The 24,970-nt window shown below is 39.1% G+C and overlaps 1 protein-coding gene across 39 annotated transcripts in view; it reads left to right on the top strand.

Annotated features, from left to right (window-relative positions):
* RIMS2 (regulating synaptic membrane exocytosis 2) overlaps positions 1–24,970 on the top strand; it is a 433,065-nt gene that overhangs the window by 201,325 nt on the left and 206,770 nt on the right. For 26 of the 39 annotated variants that reach the window (XM_048508147.1, XM_048508154.1, XM_048508146.1 and 23 more), the window contains 2 exons: positions 22,579–22,596; positions 24,227–24,435. In XM_048508147.1, coding sequence (XP_048364104.1) covers positions 22,579–22,596; positions 24,227–24,435 — 227 coding nt within the window. Of the gene's footprint in view, positions 1–22,578; positions 22,597–24,047; positions 24,113–24,226; positions 24,436–24,970 lie in introns of all 39 variants that reach the window. The other 13 variants (XM_048508163.1, XM_048508162.1, XM_048508158.1 and 10 more) reach the window with 3 other exon arrangements.

The raw sequence follows: 24,970 nt of genomic DNA, 5'->3' as shown, positions 1-24,970 counted from the left end.
CATGTGCCGCTGGAGCAGATATGTAGGGCAGCCACCTGGGCTTCGCCCTCCTCTTTCGTGCGACACTACAGATTGTCTTCAATAGATGCAGTTCAGGCCTCCTTTGGAAGGAGAGTCCTGGAGCACATTGTTGGAGACTAACGGAACCCACCCTAAGGGGTCACTGCTTTGGGAGTACCCACAAGACGGCCCCCACCATCCAGGAGAACAACCCATTGGATACTCACCGTGAAGGGGTCTTCTCCTGGGTGGTCGGGGGCCGTCTTGGCCCTCCCTGTTCCGTTTCTTCTCCAAGATATGTTTCCTTCAATGGTTAAGTCAGGTTGACTAGAAGTGTTACAGTTATTTATGAGTTTCTGGTCCCTTCCGTGTTTATTCCTGTTGTAGTTGTTCGTTGCTTGTTCTGTTTCTGTGCTGTGGAGCATGTCGCGGCCTAGTCAGATACTGGAGCTAAAATGGCCCCCAACCAACTACAGGAAGTGACCAGAAAAGCTCTTCCTGCCTCATTGACGAATGGTGGTGAATAACCCACAAGACGGCCCCCGACCACCCAGGAGAAGACCCCTTCACGGTGAGTATCCAATGGGTCGTTTTTCCTGTTGGGAATTGGGTTTTCCCCCCTGCATCATAGTGCATTTGTGTACCTCCTGGGGTTTAGTTGGCTCTTATCTGATCTTTCTCAAACCCACTTTGCTGTAAGTTATGGGAACATTTGCAGTAAAATACAATTCAATAAACAAAAGTGCTAGCGGCAGTGAAAAACCTGAATAATTAGCAATATACACCTCGCTTAGCAAGACTCAGTATACCAAAGTGTTAACATTTAATAATGTGAAAATGTGAAAAATAGTACATCAAAATATGAAAATATCATTCATTCGCACACCACATTCATACCTGCGTTTTCATACCATTGATACCTTTCTTATAGCAATTAAATAAACATAGCATATGCATAACACAAGTTAATGCTTTGTCCAGTTCTCCCAGAATCTCCAGATCTTGCCAAAATTGCCAGAGATCTTCAATTATTGTCCCAGTATCCTCAATTAAGAGACTGATTATGTTATAGATCCAAAACAGTGACATATTGTCGCCGGTCAGCAATAATGTTCTCAAGTGGGTAGGCAAATAGTTGGAGTAAACAATGAAGTTAGAGAGTCATTTCACCATTGGCTATGCTCTAACAGGTGGCTCATCAAGTAGACTTGGCAACAATTATTCCATTCAAAGAAATTCCATATGTGCACCAATTGGCATAAATATGAACGTGGTCCATGGTTAGATTTCATGCTTTTGGGGAACTTCTCCCCTTCCTCAGACAGCCAATTCAAATTGTTGATGAAGGAGATCTTTTTAGGAAGTTAATCCAAATGTATCTCCTTCTAACTTCATTATGGTTATCAAGTTAGAAGGAGAATGTGGTGTGTGAATGAATGATATTTTCATATTTTGATGTAATATTTTTCACATTTTCCCATTATTAAATGTTAGCACTTTGGTATATTGAGGCTTGCTAAGCGAGGTGTATATTTCTAATTATTCAAACATTTGCAGTAAGACTACCCTATGGCTGGGAAAGTTCTGATTTTCCTATCTACGTGGCTGTCATTTTCCCTGGCATACACATACCTCTGGCCCTGTCCTCTGGCTGCCAATTTCCTCCCCCCACAAATGGGAGGCTTTAAAAGGGTTAATTGGCAATTGTGTAATGTTATATCCATTCCAAGAAATTATACCATTATACCAATGTTATATCCACTCAAAGAAATTATACCATTATAGCAATAGAAACAGAACAAGAGAAGTAGGTGGGTGAGTGAGAAAAAAAAAGGAAGGGACTGCCAGGGTAAGGAAATCTTGAATATTGTGGGAGAAAGAACAGGTGGGTGTGGGGAATTTGCCTGGGATGAACTTCAGGCACTTCCAGGAGAGGGAATGAGGGAGAGTCAGATGGAAAGGAGTTGTCATGGGTCCCCCATGTGCTGGTCTAGTTAGATGGGTATTATTATATTTATTTCAGTATTATCTGAGAACTAGGGTACAAAACTGATGGAAGCCTCCACTCTGCTGTTGGAGTCACTTTCTCTTTGAAGGCTGTAGCAGGCCCAGGGATATAATCTCCTCAGCTGTAGTTGCCAATTCTTAAAGAAGCCCCATTGGTTGTTTCTCTGCCTTGGTGGTGGTGGTGCTATTGCTGCTGCTGACAAAAAATTAGGGAAGTACAACTGAAAGAAGTCCTACCCCCAAATGGTCCCGATGCCCTGCTGGCTCCTGTCTTTTTAAGAGCCCTACTCAGTTGGGTAGTTCTAAAAAGAAAACTTTTATAAATGTGTATAATTTTTACAGCAAACCTAAGATAGTAGACTGATGTTAATCCAAATCATAGAGTCCTGAGTCTGTGAGATAGTGACTTATGTAAGGCTGCCCAGTACATTTGTGACGGAGTTTGAAATTAAGGACTTCTCATGTATGTGTGCATGTATGTGTGTGTGTCGTCAAGTCACAGCTGGCTTATGGTGACCTAACAGACTTTTCAAGGCAAGAGATGTTTGGAGGTGGTTTGCCTGCTTTCATAACTCAACTCTTGTTGTGCTTGGAGGTCACTCCAAATTCTAACCAGAGCTGACCCTGCTTAGCCTCTGAGATCTAATGAGATCAGGCTAGCCTGGAACTATCCAGGTAAGGGCCTTCTAGTGCATGGTTCGTGCTTATTGAGGATTGTTTACAATTTGGCAGCATTTCAAAGAGCTACTATAGGAGTACCTGCGGTCTTGATCATGCCCAATGGGAAGTTTTACTATTTTGTTTCTAAATGGCACAGTCCTGAACCACATAAGAAACATCTTTTGAAAAGTTCTCTTAGTTTCAAAAGTAATTTGCCATGTGGGATTTGTGGGGAGATGGTCTTTGAGAGGAACAAGATCAACGCCTCCTCAAGTAAATGAAACTAGTAGTATAAATCTTTGAATCCTGATCTAGGAATCTATGTAGAAAACATTTTTGTATAAGAAAGGAGTATTTTTTTTCTATATAATTTTTCATTCCATCCGTGAATGAGGCTACTCTAAATTCTTAGGATCATCACATTGCATTATTTGGTTGCCCTTTTAACATAAAATGCGTATAATCTAAAACTCTCATTTTTCTTTACATTGCATGAACAGACATTTTGTATTCTCGATAACAAAATTATGTATATTACTACACTATATCCATTTTTTATCATTGCTTGTAGATTACTCCTGTGCATATTTTATTTATTTATTTTTAATTCTCATAGTAGTTGAACATATGACTCAGTGATTTGTAATTTAGAGACATTCCCTTATATTTAATAGTACTATGGAATTGACCGTTTGACTTGTCCTAAGATCACATAACCTTAGTTCTGGGGCAAGATGTGGAGACAAGATGTTTGAATCAGTGTTCATATTAAAATAGTTTTAAGCTAGAACTTAGTCTTACAAATTTTAATCTGTGCACCCAGAAATGTTACAAATGTGGCTGTTCTTGTGCGAAAAATGATAATAAAGACAAATGAAATTACTGATCACTGTGAATGAAATGTATCTATGATCTTGTCTTTGCTTTAAGGAACATCACACAAATTATAGTGTTAACAGACGTTTAATTTAAAATATTTCTAGTTTTACATGCAATGCTTTAGTGAACATTTAGATTATGATTCTCTTTGAGGGCTCTAGTTATATAATCTGTTTACTTAGAAATTGGGGAATATGTGGACGTCAGTTATGTAATATGAATTACAGTCATACTGCAGTTTTCATCACAAAACTCTACAGCCTTCTTCTATTGTGTGAGAAATGCCCTTACTTTAATATAAAAATGTTCTTTGACACCAACATACAGAAAGGCTTTGAATAACATCTTTTTTTTTAAAAAAAAAACCATGAGTTTGTCCATTTGGCATCTATGAATATAATATAATGCTAAATGTAATAAAACTGTAATATTCTTTCTGTTTTCACACCACAGTTCTGGAGTTGTTTGAGCTTTAGATTTTACATAGGAAAGTTAAGAGCCTGAAACCTGGACACCAAGAACAGCGGGTCTTTCAAGAGTGTAGTATACTAATGACATTTGTATTGACTTTCATACAGGTTGATAGAAATTACTGCACTTGGATTATTTTTTAAATTAGAGCTTCTTTTGTCCAGCCTTTGATGTAGTAGTGTGATTCTTAGATTAACAATAATTCAAAAATTATTCCAGTCGTACTCCATGGAATAATTTTATTATTCTTCCTGCCCAGTCATTTGTTGTACTGCATTTTTTAAAAAGTAAATTTGCAAAATCAAGATTATAGGCAGTTCATTTACAAGTTTATTGTGTTTATTGTGGTAATATTCATTTTCTATTTTTAGTTAGGATACGGAGGGTTAAGGGATCTAACACCGCAATACTGTGAATACTTTCATGGGAGTAAGCCCCATTGAATATAATAGGATTCTGAGTATACCTGCTTAGGATTGCTGTCCAAAATGGTAAACCAGGATATTGTTTGATGTGACACAAATGAGCATGGGTGCCATGTGGTTACCAACACTTTATTAGAGATCTAGTAAAGAAGACAGAAAAGGGAGTCATCCAGGATTGGAAGATGACTTTTGGGTGGGGCCATGACCCAAGAACACACATGAAACGGCCTTACACTGAAGCAGGCCCTTGGTCCATAGCATCCTGGTACATCACTGGAGACCCTGAGCACTTCTCTCACATTCTCATCTTCAGGTGCTTAGCTTGAGGAAAGGAAAGGCATATCCTGTCAGGTGAACAATCTGCCTTATTATCTTGTCTATGTTGACCATTGTCATTGTTAGCGTCTCACCAACTTTATCTGATGAGCCAGTGGCAGCCCTCCTGGGTAGAAAAGATTTGACTGCTGTGGCACGTGTCCTGAGAACATCTAAATCAGTTTACTGTAATCATATGTACTGTCCTTAAAAATGTACTGAAACATCAGAACGCTGTGGCCAGGATCTTGATTGGAGTGGGTTACAAAGGCCATATCACACTAGTCTTGTTCCATCTATACTAGCTTCCCCCACCCACCATCTGAAAGTAGATGGGTGGCACCTGAGAAAGGACCTTTTTTGTTTTGCCTAGCTAGCATAACTTCAGTAATGGTTTCTGGTCCTTCTTCTGGTGTTGTTTGTGAGTTTTTAATTGAATTAATTATTTCAAATTATTGTAGTTGCTCAGATGTTTTAATTTGTTTTTACTGTTTACTGCCTTGTGAACCTTGATTGGGTAGAAAGGCAGCATAAAATATTTATAATAACCGTTTATTGTTTAATTATCAGTACAGTGACATAGCTACTGTGTCCTGTTGTAGTAATTATGTAACGCTTTACATGTTTCAAGTGCTCCAAATACATAATAATTATTTTCAATCAATATTGTTATTAGTCCCATATTTCAGACAGGGGCTTGAAAGAACAGTAGCTTGCTGAATCAGTGCACCTAACATTTACTGAAGAATATTTCTGAATGAGTCATGAATATGGCTGTGCATAGACTTGTTCGTTTTCAAGAATGATGACATCCCACCACCAGAGCAAGGAAATGTAGTTCCATTTTCAGGCAGCACTTTCGTAACACAGGAATGCAGATGGACAGAGAAAAAGAGGGAAGCAACTGAATTCTGACCTAAAAAAGAAGATGAATGTTTCAGTAGTAGCATGTTTGTGCAAATGTAAACTCAGCATAAATCTCAAATTTCTGCAGCATCACTGGAGGTGGAATGGGAAGTACAAGCTACTAGAATTAATGAATCAGAATGAATGACATGATCAGTGAGTGAGGCAAACTAATCTTTTGTTCCACCCCCTGATTAACCTAAGGAAATAGCTCAGTTTATCTAAATAGTGCAACAGAGGAATAGGATCAAGCATGATGTGCTGCTGAAGAATAAACACTATGAGAGAATTTTAAATGCTATTAAACAGTTATTTCTGCGTACTGGTGGCAAGGATGGTACATGCTGGATGTCTATCCATGCAGTCTGTAGAAGGAAGGAAGAAGAAGAAAAATGCAGGTTTGTCTTTCTTTATAAATGCTATTTAGATTGGATTAACTTTATTCTGTGTTACTTGGAGTACAGATTGCTTAATATTCCAGGAAAGTTTTCACATAAAATATTGATTTTAATTTCCTTAGATGTTTTGAATTAAACAATGACTGGGAAAAAGTAGGACATACTATAATAATTTTTGCCAGATATTTGCTTGGGTTAATTGTTCAAGGTGACTATTCAGTTCATTTATAAAGAAGAAAGGACTCTTGAATTAGATATTAGCTTTCTTACTTGATTTAAGAATGGTTTAATTTATTGACAGTACAGTTCATTAGCACCTGCTTAAACAAGTCAGGATGAAAGAAATTGAAGTGGTACAGGACTAACATCACTTGTATAATTCCCATTCTGTTAAATGGGGTTTGTACAAGAGAGTTGTAAGCATACTGTGACCTTGATTTCACCCCGCTTAATTTTATCGGGTGTGACGACAAATATTTTAAAACTGTGTTACTCATATTGGGTTTTTAAATCATTCTTGCATATTGATAGAGTTAATAAAAACAGAAAAGGAAGATAATTTTGCTTTTACAGATGTTTTAAAGATAAGAACAATCCTACAGAAACTCTATAGCCTACATAAAAGAGTTACTCATATTACAGTCCCTTTGACATGATGTGAATAAACTGCAAAATTTCCAGGGCTGTTTGGTGTTTAAAGTGCTGAATTGATGGAGTTTTAGTCAAAATTGAGTTCACTTCAAAAACGATCCTAAGGAGGTTCTCTTAGAATCATACTCAAATACGTTCAGTAGGGCTTACTCCCAGTAAAATGTTTGTAGAATGGCACTGTAACTTATATTCCTTAAAAGTAGTGTTGGATATATGGATATGTGTTGCAGCACTTGAAATCAAATTTTTATGGATTACGTGCAAGGCTCTTAATAGACTGTACAGCTAGAATCGCCCTTTTTCCTGGAAAAATATAGAATGACAAAGTATTGCAAACTTATTCATGTTAAAAAGTGATGTGGATTAATTGCTTTCTTATAAATAGAAGAACTTCTGCCTTACCATGAAGGTGAATATATTTGCCTTGCCCACCGTCTGGTAGAAAATGCTGGATCTATGGTTTGTTCCATCTATGTTCTTCTTCAGGTTCTTTCAGACTTGTAATCTCTGTCCTCATGGTCATTTGGTGTTTTTGCACTATAACTACTAGATCCATGTGGTTTCTATGGTCATAGATTTTTTTGGTGGTCAAAGAAAACTCCCTGCTCCTTTTCTCAGTTATGGGAAAGCTGCTTAGCTGCAACCTACTGAGTATGAATTTAGATCATTTACAAAAAACCTAGAGCAGAGAACTAAATATAACTGATTTTCTTTTCAGTGTAGCAGAAATCTGTCTTGAGAAACATACCTTCTTCCAATTTGATTCTAATTCTGTCAGATTTATATACAATTTATATTTGATCTCATTCATTCCAGTTTGAAGAGAACAGCAGTATTTCAGATACTCTGTTTCCCCGAAAATAAGACATCCCCTGAGAATAAGACGTAGTAGAGGTTTTGCTGAAGTGCTAAATATAAAGCATCCCTGAAAGTAAGACGTAGCAAAGTTTTTGTTTGGAAGAATGGCCGTCGAACCAAACACCAGACCATGCAGCTGTGGAGCGGAAAAATAAGACATCCCCTGAAAATAAGACATAGCGCATCTTTGGGAGCAAAAATTACTATAAGACACTGTCTTATTTTCGGGGAAACACGGTACATACTGTCACTGTGATTCCTGAGAGTTAAATTTGGTACATAAAATTTTGGCAGTTGTATTGCTCTTACTCTTTTGTGGGAGGACACAGATGCAAATTTTCATTTATTTTTGCAAAGGAATAATTAATATATTTTTAAAATGTATATGCTCATCACATTCCCAAATATTTTGGGACAGCTGTGTAAGAACTAGGTAACATTTCTGACTGTGAAAATCAGATATCTGAACTTCTCACCTCAGAGGAAAAAAATGAAATAATGGTAAATAAATAAAGGTTAAGTTTGACATCCATTTTTATTGCTTTGCTTTGATACTGCCTGGCTGAGAGTTGTGTGAACACAACTTCTGCATGTATGTAGCCAGCAAGGTGTGTAACCATGTGTCAGAGAAATACATGTATCCTAACATATTTCAATATGAATGAGTCTTAATTTCCATTTTAGGAAAAATTCACATTAAAATAGCCTTAACATAAGAAAGGAAATCTGCCTTCTGCTGCTAGGAGTGTTGTGCCCTGCTAAATGAGATGCTGGTTTAGGCTCTGTTCTTGGTTCAAACAAATATCTTCTTTCTGAGCAGTGCCCCAACATGATTTCTTTCAAGTATCTGTTGACAGGGTGGTGGGGCACTTATATAAGCCTAGAGGGGCTCATGAGAATCTGGGCACGGTAAAATCAGATCAAATTGTGGAGTGTAATACAAACCTCAGGGATGGAGAATTAGCATCTCAATCAATAAAATAATACTGAGCATTCAGTATAGAATGTGCTGTTAGGCCACAGGAAGGAGCCCTGTATTCCAAACATCCAAAAACTGGATGTTTTCCACTCAAGATGGGAAGGCAATAGAACAAAGAGATAGATTGAAAGGTTAAAGCAGCGACTATCCGTGTAGGTCCAGGCAGAGGTCTTGTGTACCAAATAACACACTTGTATTCTGAATTGCCTCTTCCCCAGCTACACAGAAGTTCGAACCAGTCAGAAGCTTGCATGCCATTGTCTGAGCATAGGAGTATTGTGCCTGTCAACCTCCTCCCAATAATCAGATTCAGGTTCACTGAAATTGTTTCATTCCATCAGAGTAATGAACAGGTACACTCCAGAGTTCCTTTGCTGGATCTAACAGGTTCACACTAAGCAGCAGCCTATATCACTCGCTATGCACCCCCTCCCTCTAATGATTTTCCTAAAAGCAAAAGTGTACTCAGGCCATCTAGTTCCTCCAAGGTCAGGACTATAAGGGTTTTGGGTGCTGGTTATGGGAAGGAATGGTTACTTTAATCTCTAAACAAAGCAAGCAAAAGCAAAAATTAACTGGTGCCACAGTCTCCCCGACTTCCCTAGGGGTCCATGGCAAGACCAAGGGGGATGGGGTCTCAACATTCTGCCCCTCCCCCCAAGATAACCTTGCCCTTTACTCTGACTTCACTGGGTAACATCTGTGAAATTTTGCAACAGGTATGGGGCAGCAATATGCTACACATTGACCCATTCACTCTCCCCAGCAAAAAAAGGTCCTTGTATTGGTTAAAGGCCTTCAACATTGAGCAGCGTTGATTAACAATTTGATGGCCTCAAAGTGGATGAGACAGCTCTCTTCAGGCCAGTCATTCGACTCCAGTGAAGATTATTGAGCCTTTTGCCTTGGAAAATGCCAGAAGCTTTGCTTATTGGCCACATTAGAGAGAGAGGAGCTAGTTCTGGCATCACAGTGGTGGATGCATCTAGCAAAGTAGGACAACAGGTAGGGAACTGATTCTTGAAATGGAGGATGTGTACTTGATCCACCAGCTAGGGGGCTCTGTGCTCACTGTTCTGGTTGAATTCTGTAAATATTGTTAATTTGTTATTCAGAATTTAGTTATCTTCTTCCATCATCCAATCTCTGTAAAATGAATTTAGCTGCCTTGGGGTAAGCAGACAGGTTCTGTTATAGACCTTTGACTGGTTAAATAGCAGGAAGCAAAAGGAGTAAATAGAGGGAAGTGAGCATCAGGGTCTTCCAAACATCTGCTCTGAATCTATTTAATTTGTTTTTTTAAAAACTTGGTGGCAGAGGTGAGCAGGGAATTGATGAGATTAGTGGATAATAGCAATATTTGATAGAAAGTTCCCAAAACTGAATTTCAGTTTATAGACACACTTGTAGACAGACTGACAATATAACAACATTAAAAACGATGCTTTGTGTATTCTTTTAGTTATATACATCCTCATGAGTGGACTGCAGAAAGCATTCAACATTGAAAGAATGTTAATGATTTATCTCATTAATATGTTCATAACTACTCTTAAGTACTACCATTCTAATGGGCAGCCCCATCCAAAGCCCTTGGTGGTGGGATGTGGTGCTGTTGTGGTGCCACCCCACTACCTCCAAGAGGGATATCCGGCTGCAAAGAAGCAAAAAATGCCACCCCCACAATTAGAAAGCCTTCCATGGGGCTTCAGGGCTTACACCAACCTTTGGGTAGTGTACGTCCAAGGGCTGGGGTGGTGTTCTCCTGGCCCTACACCCTAGGTGGGAGCCAACTAATGTCAGCTCTGCTCCTGAGAACCCCTCCCCCACCAGTATCTGTTCCCCCTCTGGATGGGACTGTTAGTCACCAAATAAAGCATACCTTGGCTTTTACTGATGGCTAAAGTCAAGACCTACAGCAAGTATTTCTCAGTGTAAATGTGAGATATGTTTAAAGTTACTGTAGCAAGAATGTCTTTTCTTCTTCTTCTTCTTCTTCTTCTTCTTCTTCTTCTTCTTCTTCTTCTTCTTCTTCTTCTTCTTCTTCTTATTATTATTATTATTATTATTATTATTATTATTATTATTATTGTAGATTTCACAGCTGCCAGATCTTTAGCTGGTTGTTGGCCTTCATTAAATTCGAGCCTCACCCAGAGGCCTAGGAAGTTGTAATGTCTTGGCGTAGTATTTGTGCGGGTCCCAGCAGGGCTGCCTTCTGAATTTGACAGATGTTAATTTTGTCAATTCGAAGATGTATCATGTGCTGCCCTAGTGTTTTCGGGATGGCACCCAGCGTGCCGATTACCACTGGGACGACCTCAGCTGGTTTGTGCCATAGATGCTGAAGCTCGATTTTCAAATTGCGGTATCTAGTGACCTTCTCGTGTTCCTTTTCAATGACCCGGGTCTGCTGTCACCGGTGCCTGCTATGTCGATGATGCTCACTTTCTTGTCCTCGATCACGGTGATGTCTGGTATATTGTGTTTCAACACTTTGTCCGTTGTTGTTGTTGTTGTTGTTGTTGTTGTTATTATTATTAATTCAATTTAATAACCCGCCCACCCCCTAAGGGGTTCATTGTAGGATGCCATTCAAAATGTAACATAAAATGCATGTAGATATAGTCCACCACAAGACTTGATGTGGTAACTATAATAGAAATGCTCTGCAACTAGGTTAGGATAGAATATATTTCTAATGTTACTGGTGTTGCAGGCAGATATATGAGGAAATCTACTTGGAGATAGTATTGAGCAATAAGGTTATGATCTCATCAATTAAACAATGATTTGATTTAAATGTATAAATATAATATTTTTTTGTTATTAGTATGACATTCCCTGCAGTTTGCGCTCTCTTTTTTTGCTGGGCTCACATCGTCATTTTTATCAACATTTTTTTTCCAAGCAGTTCCTTTTGTGCTGAAAAGGGAGCTCCTTAAGAATTGTTCTAGTGAAGAGTACAGCCAGTGCTCTTGGCAACAACATTTTCTCTTCATGTCTGTCAATTTACTTTGCCAAGTATATTAGATAACTTGTAAAAGAATTATATACACTAGCCAAACTTCAACACAGTCTGCATTATCACACTGCAAAATATGACTTTGTATGTACAATTGTGATTTATTTATTTTTTATGATTGCTTATGTGACTATTTAGAAGTTTACAATTCTGTTCTAGGTAAAGAGTAGGCTACTGAGTACCACTTTGACTGCCTGTTCTTGTAGGAGCAAACTATTACTGCACCTTAAATAGTGCTATACTCCTGAATTGATTACATGCCTTGTCACTTCCTTGACCCTCAACAAATTTCCTTCCCCACAGTAGATAATGCATTAACCAGGAATACATTTCCTTGGTTTACAACTTACACTAACCTTACACTCTGCAGATTTGTGGGGTTCCCTATCTTCTGCAAGGAAATGCCAGGGACTACTGCCTGCCACCTGAGGTGTATACAGCAAATGGAAAATGGAGCTTCCTGGGTAAGCTCCATTTTCTTCCCCCTGCTGTTGATTTCTAAAACAAGATCCAGAACCATAGCAAGGCTGACTGTTTCTACTACAGTACTTGGAAGCAGCTAGAACAAGATCTTTTCATTTGAGAGAAGGGCTTTGTGAAATGTGATTCAAGGAGACATGTTCCTCAGATCCAGATCCTCTTCATCATCACCTGGGCATTTGACTGACTCCCCCAACTGGGAGGGGCGTCTGAGATTTAAATTTAGTCTGAGTACATGCCAGGAAAATATCTTATGTGTATTTTCGGGTATATTTGGGTATTGGGTGTGGTTTTCAGGATTCTTGGGAACATTGGCATCTTGGTCCTTTGTCTTGCGAGAAACATTCAAGAAACTCTGGGACATGCTGTTTAAGTTCATGGCCAGCAAGAGTCTTGACTGAACTGGCAGAACTACAACTCTGTTGAACTTTCTCCTTACCTCTGTTACTTTTCCAGGACTGTTTCTTTTCCCACTCTGAACACCTGCAAGTAGGATGGCCAGAGTACCTCCTCAGGAACCCTTTTAGTTCATTTTGCTTGAAACTTGGGAGGGGGGTCTTTACTAGACAGGCAGCTTTCTGGTAATTTTGGGGTTATTTGGTTGCAAAATAGCTATTCTAGCCCCTCCCCCAGAAGGGTCTCTCAAGGAACCTAATTTCAGAATCTTGGAAAGCCCCAAACTTTAACTCCAAAATGGTACCAGAGGATCCAAATACTACTGAATACTAATACATATGCCTTTTCTGAAATAAAAATCCAAAAACTACCATTTTTTCAGATGCACATCTCTAGTGGCATATATGAATCCCATACACTGGTACAGGAAGCAAATTCTATCTTACTCCCACAACCCCACCCCTGCCCAGGTTGATTGTCCAGTTTCTTTCAGGTTAACAGAGAAGGCCTCCACATTCAGACTCACTGGACTTCTTGTGAGCTTGACTTCTAATGTTCACTCTTGATGATTGCCCAAAGCATTAGACAGAGACTGGGCGTGAATTAGGATAAGCTGCAGCTTGCTAGTTTGTAAAATAGCTTGTTTAGTGAACCTTGCTTATTTCTCGTTCTTATACAATTCTTATTAAAGAAAAAACAACAGAATTTCATGGTTTCTTGAGCCTCTCTAAATTATATTTTTAGGCAATAAATTTGTTTTTCTATATTGTTTTGTTGTAAGTAAAATATGCTCGTTTAGATAGTTTCTAGCTAGAAGTAAGCAAGTTCAGAAATTAACTTCTCTAGAAGTGGATAGTTTACAGCAGTTGATTCCCCACGGCCAATTAATCGCCTGAAACTCACGCGAAATAACCAGGTTTCAGCAAGAACTCTCCACTGCCTGATCGCCGAACACGGATTCATCCCGGTTCTGGTGCTCCCTCTCCTCATTATCACATGCTTTTTCAGAACTTGCATAAAAGTGCACCTTTTTAGAAAACACGCGTCAAATCCAGATCAGTGGGGAGGATCGGGGTTTGAATCTAGATTTGTTTTCCCCTTTATCCAGTACTCTTCCGACTCCCCAGTGTCCTTTTGCCTTTAAGGTAATTATCTAAAGGTATACTTTCCTATCTATACTTATGATAGAAGTTCCGAGTCTTTAGAATTAGAAATTTTGATTGCAGGTGGTTCAGTTTCAAGAAGGTGTAGTGACTCATATAGAAGCAATTTGATTTCAGTCTAATTACTGAAGTTAGGACCAAACTACATGTTTTGTGGGATGTGAGTTGGATCAAGGAACTCTCTGACATATTACCTATGCTACACAGTTGGGTCAGGGAACCCTGAATCAGTTATGTCCTTTCTGCAGATAAATATGATGTCAGGGAGCTAATATCCCCAAGTTCACCAGAGTTCGATTCAGCTCAGAAGTTTGAGGTTGGGGAGAAGGGGGCTCTCTTGTGCTATACTCTTGAGCCAAACTGGCTGCATAGGGACATGTGCACAGATTGCCTGACTTGATTTGTGTCACAAATAATGTGTAGTTTGATTTTTTGCATACCCTATTTGATGGTTGATATACTGGTGATAGTAGTGCCATCAAGGTTTCAAGGTGAACATACGTGGTTTTTCTGGTCAGCACATCTTATTAGTTAGATCCTGAAGTTTTAAATATTTTAAGTCATTGGAATTTTTTATTTAAAAATACTAAATCAATATGGTGGCAATTTCATGCCAGTGAACAAAATGATCAACCCAGAAATACAGAATATATTTATTACAAGCAGCCATTTATTGTATCTAAATTTAAGATGCTGCTCCTTTTTTGAAGGTTTTTGTTGTTGAAAGGGATTGCAAAGATTCAGCAGCTCAGTAGAAATGCTGTGAGATTTTGTGTGTGGGTGGGTGCGTGGCAGATGCAAGTTGAAAGGCAAAACGCTTCTGGGATTGTTAAAAGATCAGACGAAACAGCCTTAATACATGAAAAAATGTATGCGAAGTGCGTAAATAGCCTCTAAAGTGCTTGCAGACAATGAATATTGGTAGGTATACTAGCCTCACAAACTCATACTTAAACAAATGCTATTTTTTTCTTTCCTGCTTTTTGCTGACCTTACTACTATTAACAGAGTGGATGTAAAAGCCCCTTCCTCCTCTATTGCATCAAGTGAAATAGCTTCTAGATTAAGTTTGCCGTCATTGGTACAGATAAGTCAAGCACAGCATACCTCATGCATGGTTGCTTTCTAAATGGGTAAATTTGAACATAGGATGATTTCCTTTATATCTTAGGGATGTGTTTGTGTTCAGGGCCAGTTTACTGCAGTTTGGGGTGCCAGGCTGTCAGAGGGTGGCAGCATGAGAGGAGGGCACAGGCACGGCTTGTGCCTACCATAACTTTTCCTTCAAGCTATCTGAGCACATATTGCAGTTAAAGGGTCATGTGACTCCATATCAAGTAGGATATGGCTTAGTCCTAAGGTGTGGAACTGTGAAATTTCATAAAGTTATTCATTCTAGCAAACTGTATGTGTAAAGTACAGTCGTGTTGCAGCTGACTTATGGTGACCCCAGCAAGAGGCTTTTGAGGCAAGTGAGAAGCAGAGGTGGTTTGCAATTGCCTTTCTCTGCAGAGTCTTCATTGGTGTTCTCTTTTCCGAGTACAGACACTGCTAAGCTTCTGAAATCTTATTATATGTCATGTGTGGTTTTGTGCTCTGTCCCACACTTAAGATGGTCAGGGATCAACCAGTAAAAGTTTGAATATATGAACCAAGGAAATAAATAAAAACTTATTGAAATAAAATTGAAATAAAAACTTAAAATAGTTTTATTTGTCTCTTTTGGGAGAAATAGAAAAGGCATTAGCAAGAAGGTTTCAGAAAATAAACTGGGCAGATTTAACAGAACAAAAAAATGCAATGTAGGATGTTTATAAACAATTAGTTTGTAATAAGGGTGTATCTGGTATAATTTACAGACAGGTGTTGATACTTTGGATGTACTGAGATATAATTCACATGGCAGTATTTATTTGAATAAACACAAGCTTCTTGAAATAATTGTTTATGAATTGAAGGAGTTAGGAACCATTTTCTCCCCAGATTTATTCCTTAAAACTGGTTAGGGATCACCCCACTTACTTAGGAACTATTTGCCTTAGAACTGGTTAGCAATTACTCTCTTAAGAGCTGTTTCCTTTTGGGAAGGACATTCAGATCACTCCCCTCACATATAGAGGATCCTTTTTTATTCTAAACCAAAAGTGTTTCTCTTACACCAGCCGTCAGTCTTAATAGTCAGCATCAGCAGTGAGTTCCAAACTGTCAGTTTGTCTAATGGTCTCTTTCAACTGCCACATAGAATTCTCAGGAATTTTTTTTGTTTTCGAACCAACTGCCACTCAAGGTTCTGTGACCAGGACAACTCATCCATATGTAGCTGTCCGTCACATCAAGGCACCCATAGAGAGGATTGGGCAGTCCCTGCTGCTGTGGGAGCTGAACCACACCACCCAGCACTCTTTTACCTTCTGAGACTTCTGAAAATGTGTTGGAGCACCTGGGACAAGGACCGGGGCTGAATATGGCTGCTGTTCTGGCAGGTGTGTGGGCCTTGTCACCAGTTGATGATGTAATTCCTCAGTGCCACGGCATCAATGGCAACATCCATTATTCATTAATGGCACAGCTGGCAGAGGCCCAGCAGGGATTGCTGTGGTGAGGCAGTAGGGGGAGCCAGGATATAGGGGGAGCCAGGCAAGGATAACCTGGATGGAGGCTGGGGGAGAAGGCTGTGTGGATGCTTCAGCCAATCATCCAGATAATGGGAGTGGGCTGACTAGTGAGAAGGTGGAGTAGAATTATAAATGGCAGCTCCACAAACAGACTGGGGAGGAAGAAAGAGGGTGTGGTGATAGAGGGCAATACCCCAGAAAAGAGGGTGGATTTGAGGTGATACAAACCTTTTTCTCCTTTGTTCCAATTATGAGGCATGGGAAGCTCCCAAGGAAGTGAAATGGTGTGATGCCTGAGAGCCAGGGGGCAGTTCCAACAAGGGTAGAACCTCACTTTTTCATTGTTACAAGTGATAGTGCATGTTAAAAATTACTGGGCTCATGTGAAAAAGACTCCTGTAAAGGGACAGCCAGGAGAATTCAGTTGTAGCTTGTTTTCACTTAGACATTTAACCATAGCAGTCAACCAGTGCCTTAGGACCTCTTTTCAACCTGCAGACACCTTTGGAATTCTGACACGGGATAGAGGCTCCATCACAAAATGTCAAGGAATGAGGTTATGCATAATACCGAGAGTAGGTGTTTAACATTTCATGCAGCAGCTGTTTAATGTTACACCTATTAAAATCGATAAATTTTACAAAATATGTTCTTGCATACACACAAATATAAGTATACATACTGAGTCAACTAATAAATCCTCAAGTAGCAGTATCTGCCTTCATTTTGTGGGTATCAAATGCACAGGAAAAAGGAAAAGGAGAAATGCTTATTTTAACCAGTAGGTGAGGCTGATTGGGAAGGCCAAGGTTTTAAATTAGAGACAAATTATTGGATTATGTTAATGTCTGTGGAGTATAATTGTTTTATTGTCTCATGTTTATAAGAGCTGGGTATAACTTGAAGCCAGTATCATTTGAAACATTGTCATTCACTGTCATGGCCTGAGGAATATTCCTTTCTCATATCTGTCTGCCTGTCTATCACCCTCTTCCTCCTCTCTGTCTCTCCCTTCTGTATTGTAGACACACAACTCTGTGAGGTTGGTTAGGCAGAATGTACGCTCATTTGGCTGGCCTAGGTGTCACTCAGTAAGTTTCCATAACAGATTTAGTTGCTGAGATCCACTGTACTATACTTGCACAGTTATGTATCATTTGGTAGGTCCTAATAAAAGGTATTAAGGGAATTGTGTTCTGATTTCAAATCTGTGAAGGACATTATACTTCCCCCATCTGATGGGGTCCAGCTGACACTTACTGTTTCAGTTACAAGCCTAGGTATTATACTGAATCCAGCATTATTATGAGAAAAGCAAGTTAATGCGGGTGCAAAAAATGCTTTCTCCCATCTTCATTTAGCCCCGAAGATGGCTCCCTAATAGTTGAAGGCCACCAAAGGAACCTAATAATTTGAAAAACATACTTGAAGTGACATTTTATATTTGACAATTTTGCTTAAAGCTGAATCTGCCTCACAAAGTTCATATCAAATTTTAAAAGGATGTTATCATTGTTTATTCCTTCTTAGAAGTTGTTTAGTTTTTTGGCTGGTTTCTGCCTGCTGAAAGCCAAGTTCTAAGATCAATGCTTCCCAAGTGTTGGTGGCAAAAATCACTAAGAGTGATTGGGAAAGTAGGGAGGGAGAAAAGTGGGAAATGTAATCAATAAACATATAGCTGATCCTCAGTCACAATGAATGGACAGCCTGTTAAGTTACAGGTGGAAATTGATTCTAGATAATGATGCTCCGTATGTGCTAACACTTCCATGTAAGCAGTGTTTCCTTGTAGAAGGCTTACCTCTGTATAACTCCAATTTCACAATATATTATCACTTAGAATTAATATTTTATTATAGTTTCATAATGTTTATTTTTTAATTTCCCTTTAATAGTCCTCAGCTTGATTTTTATTACATACAACTGTTATATAAGAACATTTGAAACTATCATCCTATAACACAGGTGAACTGATACCAAGATACATGTTAAAACTGCTAGGACTAAAGTTAAACAATATCTTTTTCCTAATAGTGGGTGAACTCCCTTGTCTGCTTGAATTGAAAACTGCTTGCCAATTGTAAGCAGTATTCGCAAGTACTTAGATAAAAATCACTTATCAGGAATTCTAAATTAAATAATGTTTGTGTGTTTATATATTAACCCTGAGAATTATTTAGAAACTGTAGTGTAAAGGCTCGACAGGGAAAACAACATGCTTCTTAGGCAACTATGTGATACTCACTTTTAAATGTATTAGGTTGTGGAGCACTTTTAAGTGTCAGTTTGTGTGTTGTTTGTGAAGTTTACCTTCTCCCAAATCTTATTTGGAGGATATTTTCTCCTCCAGTTGCTGGGGTTGTAATTACTTTTTTAAAAAGGTCACATTTACATTGCACATTTCCTACACTTGAGTGTGTTTTAACTTGGAAATACCCTGTCAAACTGGTAACTCTAATCAGGAACCAGGATATTGTTATACAAATTATAATCCTGTTTTTTAAAAACTGAAGTAAATTTCAGTAATATTTCTGAAATTTCTGAAGTAAATCTCAGTAAAATTTCATCTAGACTAAGTAAAAGTAATCAACTTCTGAGTTTGAGGCAACTGAAGTTACCACTTACCTGATGATTGTCACAACTGCCCTTTTGGTCCCCAGCTGCTCTGATCCAGGGTGTGCAAAAGTCTGGTTTTAAAAACCTGTTTTGTTCCTAACCACTGTTGCTCACAATACTAGAACCAGGGGGCATTCATTGAAAATGCTGGGGGGAAGAATTAGGACTAATAAAAGGAAACACTTCTTCACACAACGTGTGATTGGTGTTTGGAATATGCTGCCAGAGGAGGTGGTGATGGCCACTAACCTGGATTGCTTTAAAAGGGGCTTGGACAGATTTATGGAGGAGAAGTCGATCTATGGCTACCAGTCTTGATCCTCCTTGATCTCAGATTGCAAATGCCTTAGCAGACCAGGTATTCAGGAGCAGCAGCAGCAGAAGACCATTGCTTTCACATCCTGCATGTGAGCTCCCAAAGGCACCTGGTGGGCCACTGCGAGTAGCAGAGTGCTGGGCTAGATGGACTCTGGTCTGATCCAGCAGGCTAGTTCTTATGTTCTTATGTTCTTAATCCCCCCTTGCTCCATGGTATACCTCAGCCTCCCCCATTAAAAACATGCACATGAGGCAGCTTGCTGAACACAATTCTAATTTAACATGCAGTTCCTTTGATGGAGTAGCATTTCCATTTGTGGAAGGAGGAGTAATTCTTTCCATCTATTCCTCCTTCCCCCTACAGACCTAAACTTTGTCTCATGTTATTCCTGATGGTTCACCAACCCCTAGGAATGACATTTCAGGGGCCTGCAGCAAGAAGAGGGGAATGGGAAAATCTCTGTCTGGCTGGATACATACTAATGTGTTTACAATACATGATTGGAAACAAATCATGATAAGCAGTATAGTCATGTAAGCAGAAATAACATTCAGTCAACTTTAGTGAAACAGATCTTATATATTGCAAAGAGAACTGGAAACTTTATACTGGATCTTATTTTATGCTATTGAATAATCACAACCACTGTCACTACATCTATGCTTTCATCATAAGGAAAAGGAAGGGGTACTGCTTATGATATTAAAATTGCTTCAGTAGCCATTTTCATCAGTTTTGTTATGTGTGTCCAATAATGTTTATATGGTTATTTTCTGTAATCTAAAATATAGTTCTATATATGCAGATACTGACTTTTCCTTGGTAGCATTTATTGATGTTTTTGTTCAAAATGCAGTAGCTTTCTGTTTTTTCCCTTCTGTGAAACTAAGCAAACAGTTGCCTTTTAGTATTCAGCATTACCTTTTCTTTATTGCCTTATCTGTAAGTCTCTGCATCACATTTCATTGTAATTTGCAATATATCTGGACTGCAAATTTTAAGGAACTCAAAATGGTCATAAATTTGGATGGGGAAGAAAAGCCATACTATTTTTAGACCACATGATATCCAAAGTTCAGTGCATGCTTAAAGACACTTATGTTGGATTGTGGGGAACATCTTCCAGTTTTCCCTGTTCCCCAGAGTCAATTATAGGGGACTGTATAGGGGTGAAGAGAGAGAAAAGAATTAAAATAGTTGTAAATTTTCTGGGACGATAATAATCTTGTCTTTATAAAATTTCACAACCCTCACTAGACCAATATTGTGCTGCTTTTATAAAAAAATTAATATTTAAAATGGATTACATCCGAGTGGAACAGCAGCCTGTCCTGTCAGCTAAAGGACTAATTTAGAAGTACATGCTTTTGTAGTCTGCAGTATGCAAGTTCTGAAAAGTTCTGTAGTGGGGAAGAAGTTAGATTGCAGTCCTAGGGGCAAGGAGAGGTGGCATAACACTCAGAGAACCATACAGAATAAAACAGGAGCATTGGCACTGCAAAGGGCATAGATCCAGGCATCAGGCTGATGGAACCCTTTCCCAACCCACATGCTGGATGTAAACCTGGGAGCAAGCCAGTCGACCCAAATGGGTCAAGCCTATGTGTGTCTCTTTTGCTACTTGGGAGTGGAACGGGATGCCCAAGTTTGGCATGCCAATGCAGGGCATGACCCCTAAGACCGCTTAAGGTGACCTCAATCCAAAGGAGGTGGGCATGCAGGCGCAGCTTCTCCCCGAAATTGATCCAGTCTAAAGCCTAAAACCGCCGTGTCACTGTAACAAGAAATAAACAAGACCAGAACAACATGTAATGAAGGGAGGAAAGGAGCATCAAAGCCCAACTGATCAGGAAGGGGCTGAAAAACATGGATTCGTAAATGGGAGGAGTAGAGCAGAATAAAAATTTTGGTCCTTTCCACATGGGCCAGTCAACCCAGGATAATACTGGTAAAAACCTGTTCGGAGGGGGGGGGGGGACTTCGCATGGCTCCTGCCCCTAAAGCGAGGCTGCCCCGCGTTTCGTCCTGAATCGGGTTATTTGAGATTCACGTTGTTCACAATGCTTTTATTTTAATGCTTTTGGCAGCTGCTCATGAGCAAATGGCTGCCCCAGGAAGTGCTTTTTTTGGCCGCACTTCCTGGTTTTTTAAAGTCCGTGCCTAGTGGTTGCATAGCCACACAGGGTTGCAGGGATGTCTCACAGCAGCGCAAGATGTCAGCATGGCTGTGGGGGGGGGGCATGGCTGCTCTCCCTCGTGTCTATACAGCATGGGAGGTGAGTAGCTTGAAAAAAGCTTCATCTCTGTACAAAGGCGCAGCGGCAGCCCACATTGCCTCCACGGGCTCTGGTCACTGCTGACACGGAGGCGTGCGACCAGGGCAAGAAGGAGAGCTGGTTCCTCTATCCTTCCTGCAACCCGCTCTCCCTGTGCCGTGTGGAAAGGGCCTCAGTTTCCCAGATCTGCTCCTGCCTTACCCCTTAAGACTGGTCCAGCCTGTTGGTAATTGACCAGCCCCCGCCCAGAAGGCTCCCTGATATTTCAGCGAATCTCCTGCCTGCTGCTGACATAGCCCTTTTACCCAGTTGGCCCCCCACAAAGCAGCCTGGGCCTGTCATATAATATAGTTAAAATGTTAAATCCTCACAGGTGACAGGATCTACAGTCTTACTGAGCACTGCAGAAAATTATGTAACCTTTGGTAAAAGAGAAATGCGCTGACACTATTATTATTTTAATTATTATTTATTGTATTTATAAACCACCCTCCCCCAAAGGGCTCACTACAAGAATGTTTAGTGCTCTTGTCTGAATTACTACACTTTCAAAACGTTTCATCCTTCCTATTTTTCCCATTCCTCCTTCCCTCTTATATGTGTTCGGTTGCTTCCTTTCTGAAAGTTTACTGCCTGTCTGTAACGAGATCAGAAATGAGGGGGGGGGGGGTTAGGAGGTGATTGGTATTGTATTTATTGATTATTCATAATGAAATGTTCATTTTAGTTTTATGTTATAGACATATGCTTGGATCCTAAGTTGCTATTACGTCATCATTACAGAGGTTCTGCCAGCAGAACGAGATTTCTATATATGGAAGTTTGGAGGGTAATTTCTGCCACCCTCCATAGCGGACCTCTACTTTGTCCCTCTACACCAGTGGTCTGCAACCTGCGGCTCTCCAGATGTTCATGGACTACAATTCCCATCAGCCCCTGCCACCATGGCCAACTGGCCAGACGGCTTCTTTTAGAGTGCAAGTTGCCTTCCTCCAATGTGACTCTGTGCTGCTTAGGATCCAAGCCATTATTTTAAAAGATTGCTCTTGATTAAAGGTAGAATTTTAGTTTAGCAAATAAAGCGATGCTGGATTTTACAGAGTTTAATTCTAGAACTATTTTGTACTCTTTCTTAACAGTCTATCACTTTTTGACAGGTATGTTAACATTTAGAAAAAAACTAACAATGTGGTGGGATATAGCATAACATTGTCTAGATGTATTGTTATAGCTGAGGGGTCTAGAGATCTGCAATAAAATAAAGTATGTTGCTAAAATAAAGCTTTTTTGGAAAGTGAAGCAAATAAAAGTAAATCAGTCTAAAAGTAAGATCTAAAAGTAAGATCTAGGTTCAAACCTGCTGGCTAATAAAAGGATAGGATCTCTTTCTTAGCCCCAGCCTACCTCACAGGGCAGTTGGGAGGGTAAAATACAGAGGGAGACAAGTATGTATACCATGCTGAGTTCCCTGGAGAAAGGGAGTGATAGATGAGTTAATTGCCTAATTTTAACTCTAAAACCTAGAAAAATATTTGAAATTGGAGTTCAGAATATTTTTTATCTTCTTTACTGAATTTGTGTTAAACGAAGACTGAGAGGGCCAAGTAGAATATTGCTTGAGTAGGACAGAACAACAAAATAAGTGCTATATGAGGAAACCTGAAATCTTTTCTGTAGCACATCTGTTGTTAAATAAAATTTAATAAATGAATTTAAAATATTTAAATGAATTAACAGAAACTGCCTACCAATTATTTTTCAGGTTTGTTTAGGTAAACAGAAGTTTTGAAGCCTGTCCTCTTTTTCTAATGTAACATTCCTGCCATGTTCCAGTGAAACTGCCAGTAGTAGGAAGCCATGTCCCACATGGCAATAATTACAACTCTGCAGATTTCTAAACCCCTGATTATTGTAGTTCATATAATATTATAGCTGCTAGAAAACAAGTAATCATTGTATTTGAACATACTGTAAAAGTTACTTTTTAGAAGATATCTCTATTTTTTAGATTAGTATTAAAATTATATAGTTTCCAGAAGAAATGCTGCATTCAGATGTTTAGGTAATATCAAGAAACCCCAAAACATATTTTTGTCTCTCCTTAATCTGGCATGAATCTTTATAGGCCACAGCCTTCTTCAGCTGATCTCCTATATTCTAGTGATTTTAGCAGAACTTTTCTAACTGATTGATCTAAGAATGCAGCTTAACCCTTGATACTAAGCACTTTCTTGAGATAAACACTGTTTAAGTGAAACACTTCCAGGGAAATGTTTCAGGAGCTCAGCCTTCAGTTTCCCCCCTTTCATAACCTTTCTAACATTCTAACCCTACACAGTCATACTCTCATACCTTTTTTTGTGACGTTCTGTATGTAAAGTGAAGTTAAGAGCAAAATACTTACCATATCTTTTATACTGACTACATTCATGCACGCAGTTTTACTCATGTCCTTCATTCTACAGATGTCCCACTTTTTCTAGAAAACATTGCAGTGAGTTTAAACATACAAACACAGGATGATCAAAAATGCAGTCTATGATATCTTTGTCTGTCCTTTCTTTCACCTTTCCTTTACTGCACTATCTTGTCTGTCTGATTCTCACAGGAGACATGGATTACAACTGGGACCATACGTCTTGGCATAGCAGTGAGGCATCCCCAATGTCTTTGGTGAGACATGTGGAGCCTTACCATTCAGTTTCCTTTACCATTTCATGTTTCCTTTGTTTTATTTACATCTTTGCATGTTTTCTTTTTTGTATCCTTTTTATTCCACGCCTGTAGGGAACAATCAAAGGGGAAAAAGAAAAACTAGTGAGCAGGCAGTTTTGTCGGACTCTAACATCTTGTCTGAAAGACAAAAGAAAATGGTATGCTTTGGTGGCCACTCTTTGGAAGAGGACTTGGAATGGTCTGAGCCTCAGATTAAAGATTCTGGGGTAGACACGTGTAGTAGCACGACTCTAAATGAAGAGCATAGCCATATTGAAAAGGTACTGACTTTGTGGTGCCTGCATTTTAATCTGCTCATTTGGTCTTTGTTTTCTCTCTGTCACTCATTAAAACAGATCGATAATAAAAAGACAGGTGTAATGTAATGTTTCCTAAGGGGCAGAAAAGAAAAACAAAACCACAACTATTGGATTGCTCTGCTGTTTTTACCTTTGGAAGCATAAGAAGGAAACATTATTTAGGTGCTAAAAAGAAGCATTACTTTTATAAAATTTGATGATGTCACCTTAACCCATACAGTGGTTAAACAAATGAGATCATTTCTGAATTGGCATATCTGATTACTTCTATAATATTTCTGAGTTGGAATTAAATTAGTTTAATTCCCAAGTTGAAAAAGGGAGAGAAAATTACATCTGTTTGCATAGAAGTGTTGTTTTTCTTTTTTCCCTTTCATTGTCATGTTTGTTCATCTGTTTTGTTCCCATGTTCTTTTTGTACATTTTGGGGTACTGTTGTCTTTGACATCTGCTTTGGGTGTTTGTTTTAGTGTTGTTAGACATAATGAGGGAGAAT

Source organism: Sphaerodactylus townsendi, linkage group LG09 (assembly GCF_021028975.2).
Source record: "Sphaerodactylus townsendi isolate TG3544 linkage group LG09, MPM_Stown_v2.3, whole genome shotgun sequence".
NCBI lineage: Eukaryota > Metazoa > Chordata > Lepidosauria > Squamata > Sphaerodactylidae > Sphaerodactylus > Sphaerodactylus townsendi.
Note: the sequence above shows the minus strand (reverse complement) of the source record. Positions and strands in the feature narration are given on the sequence as shown.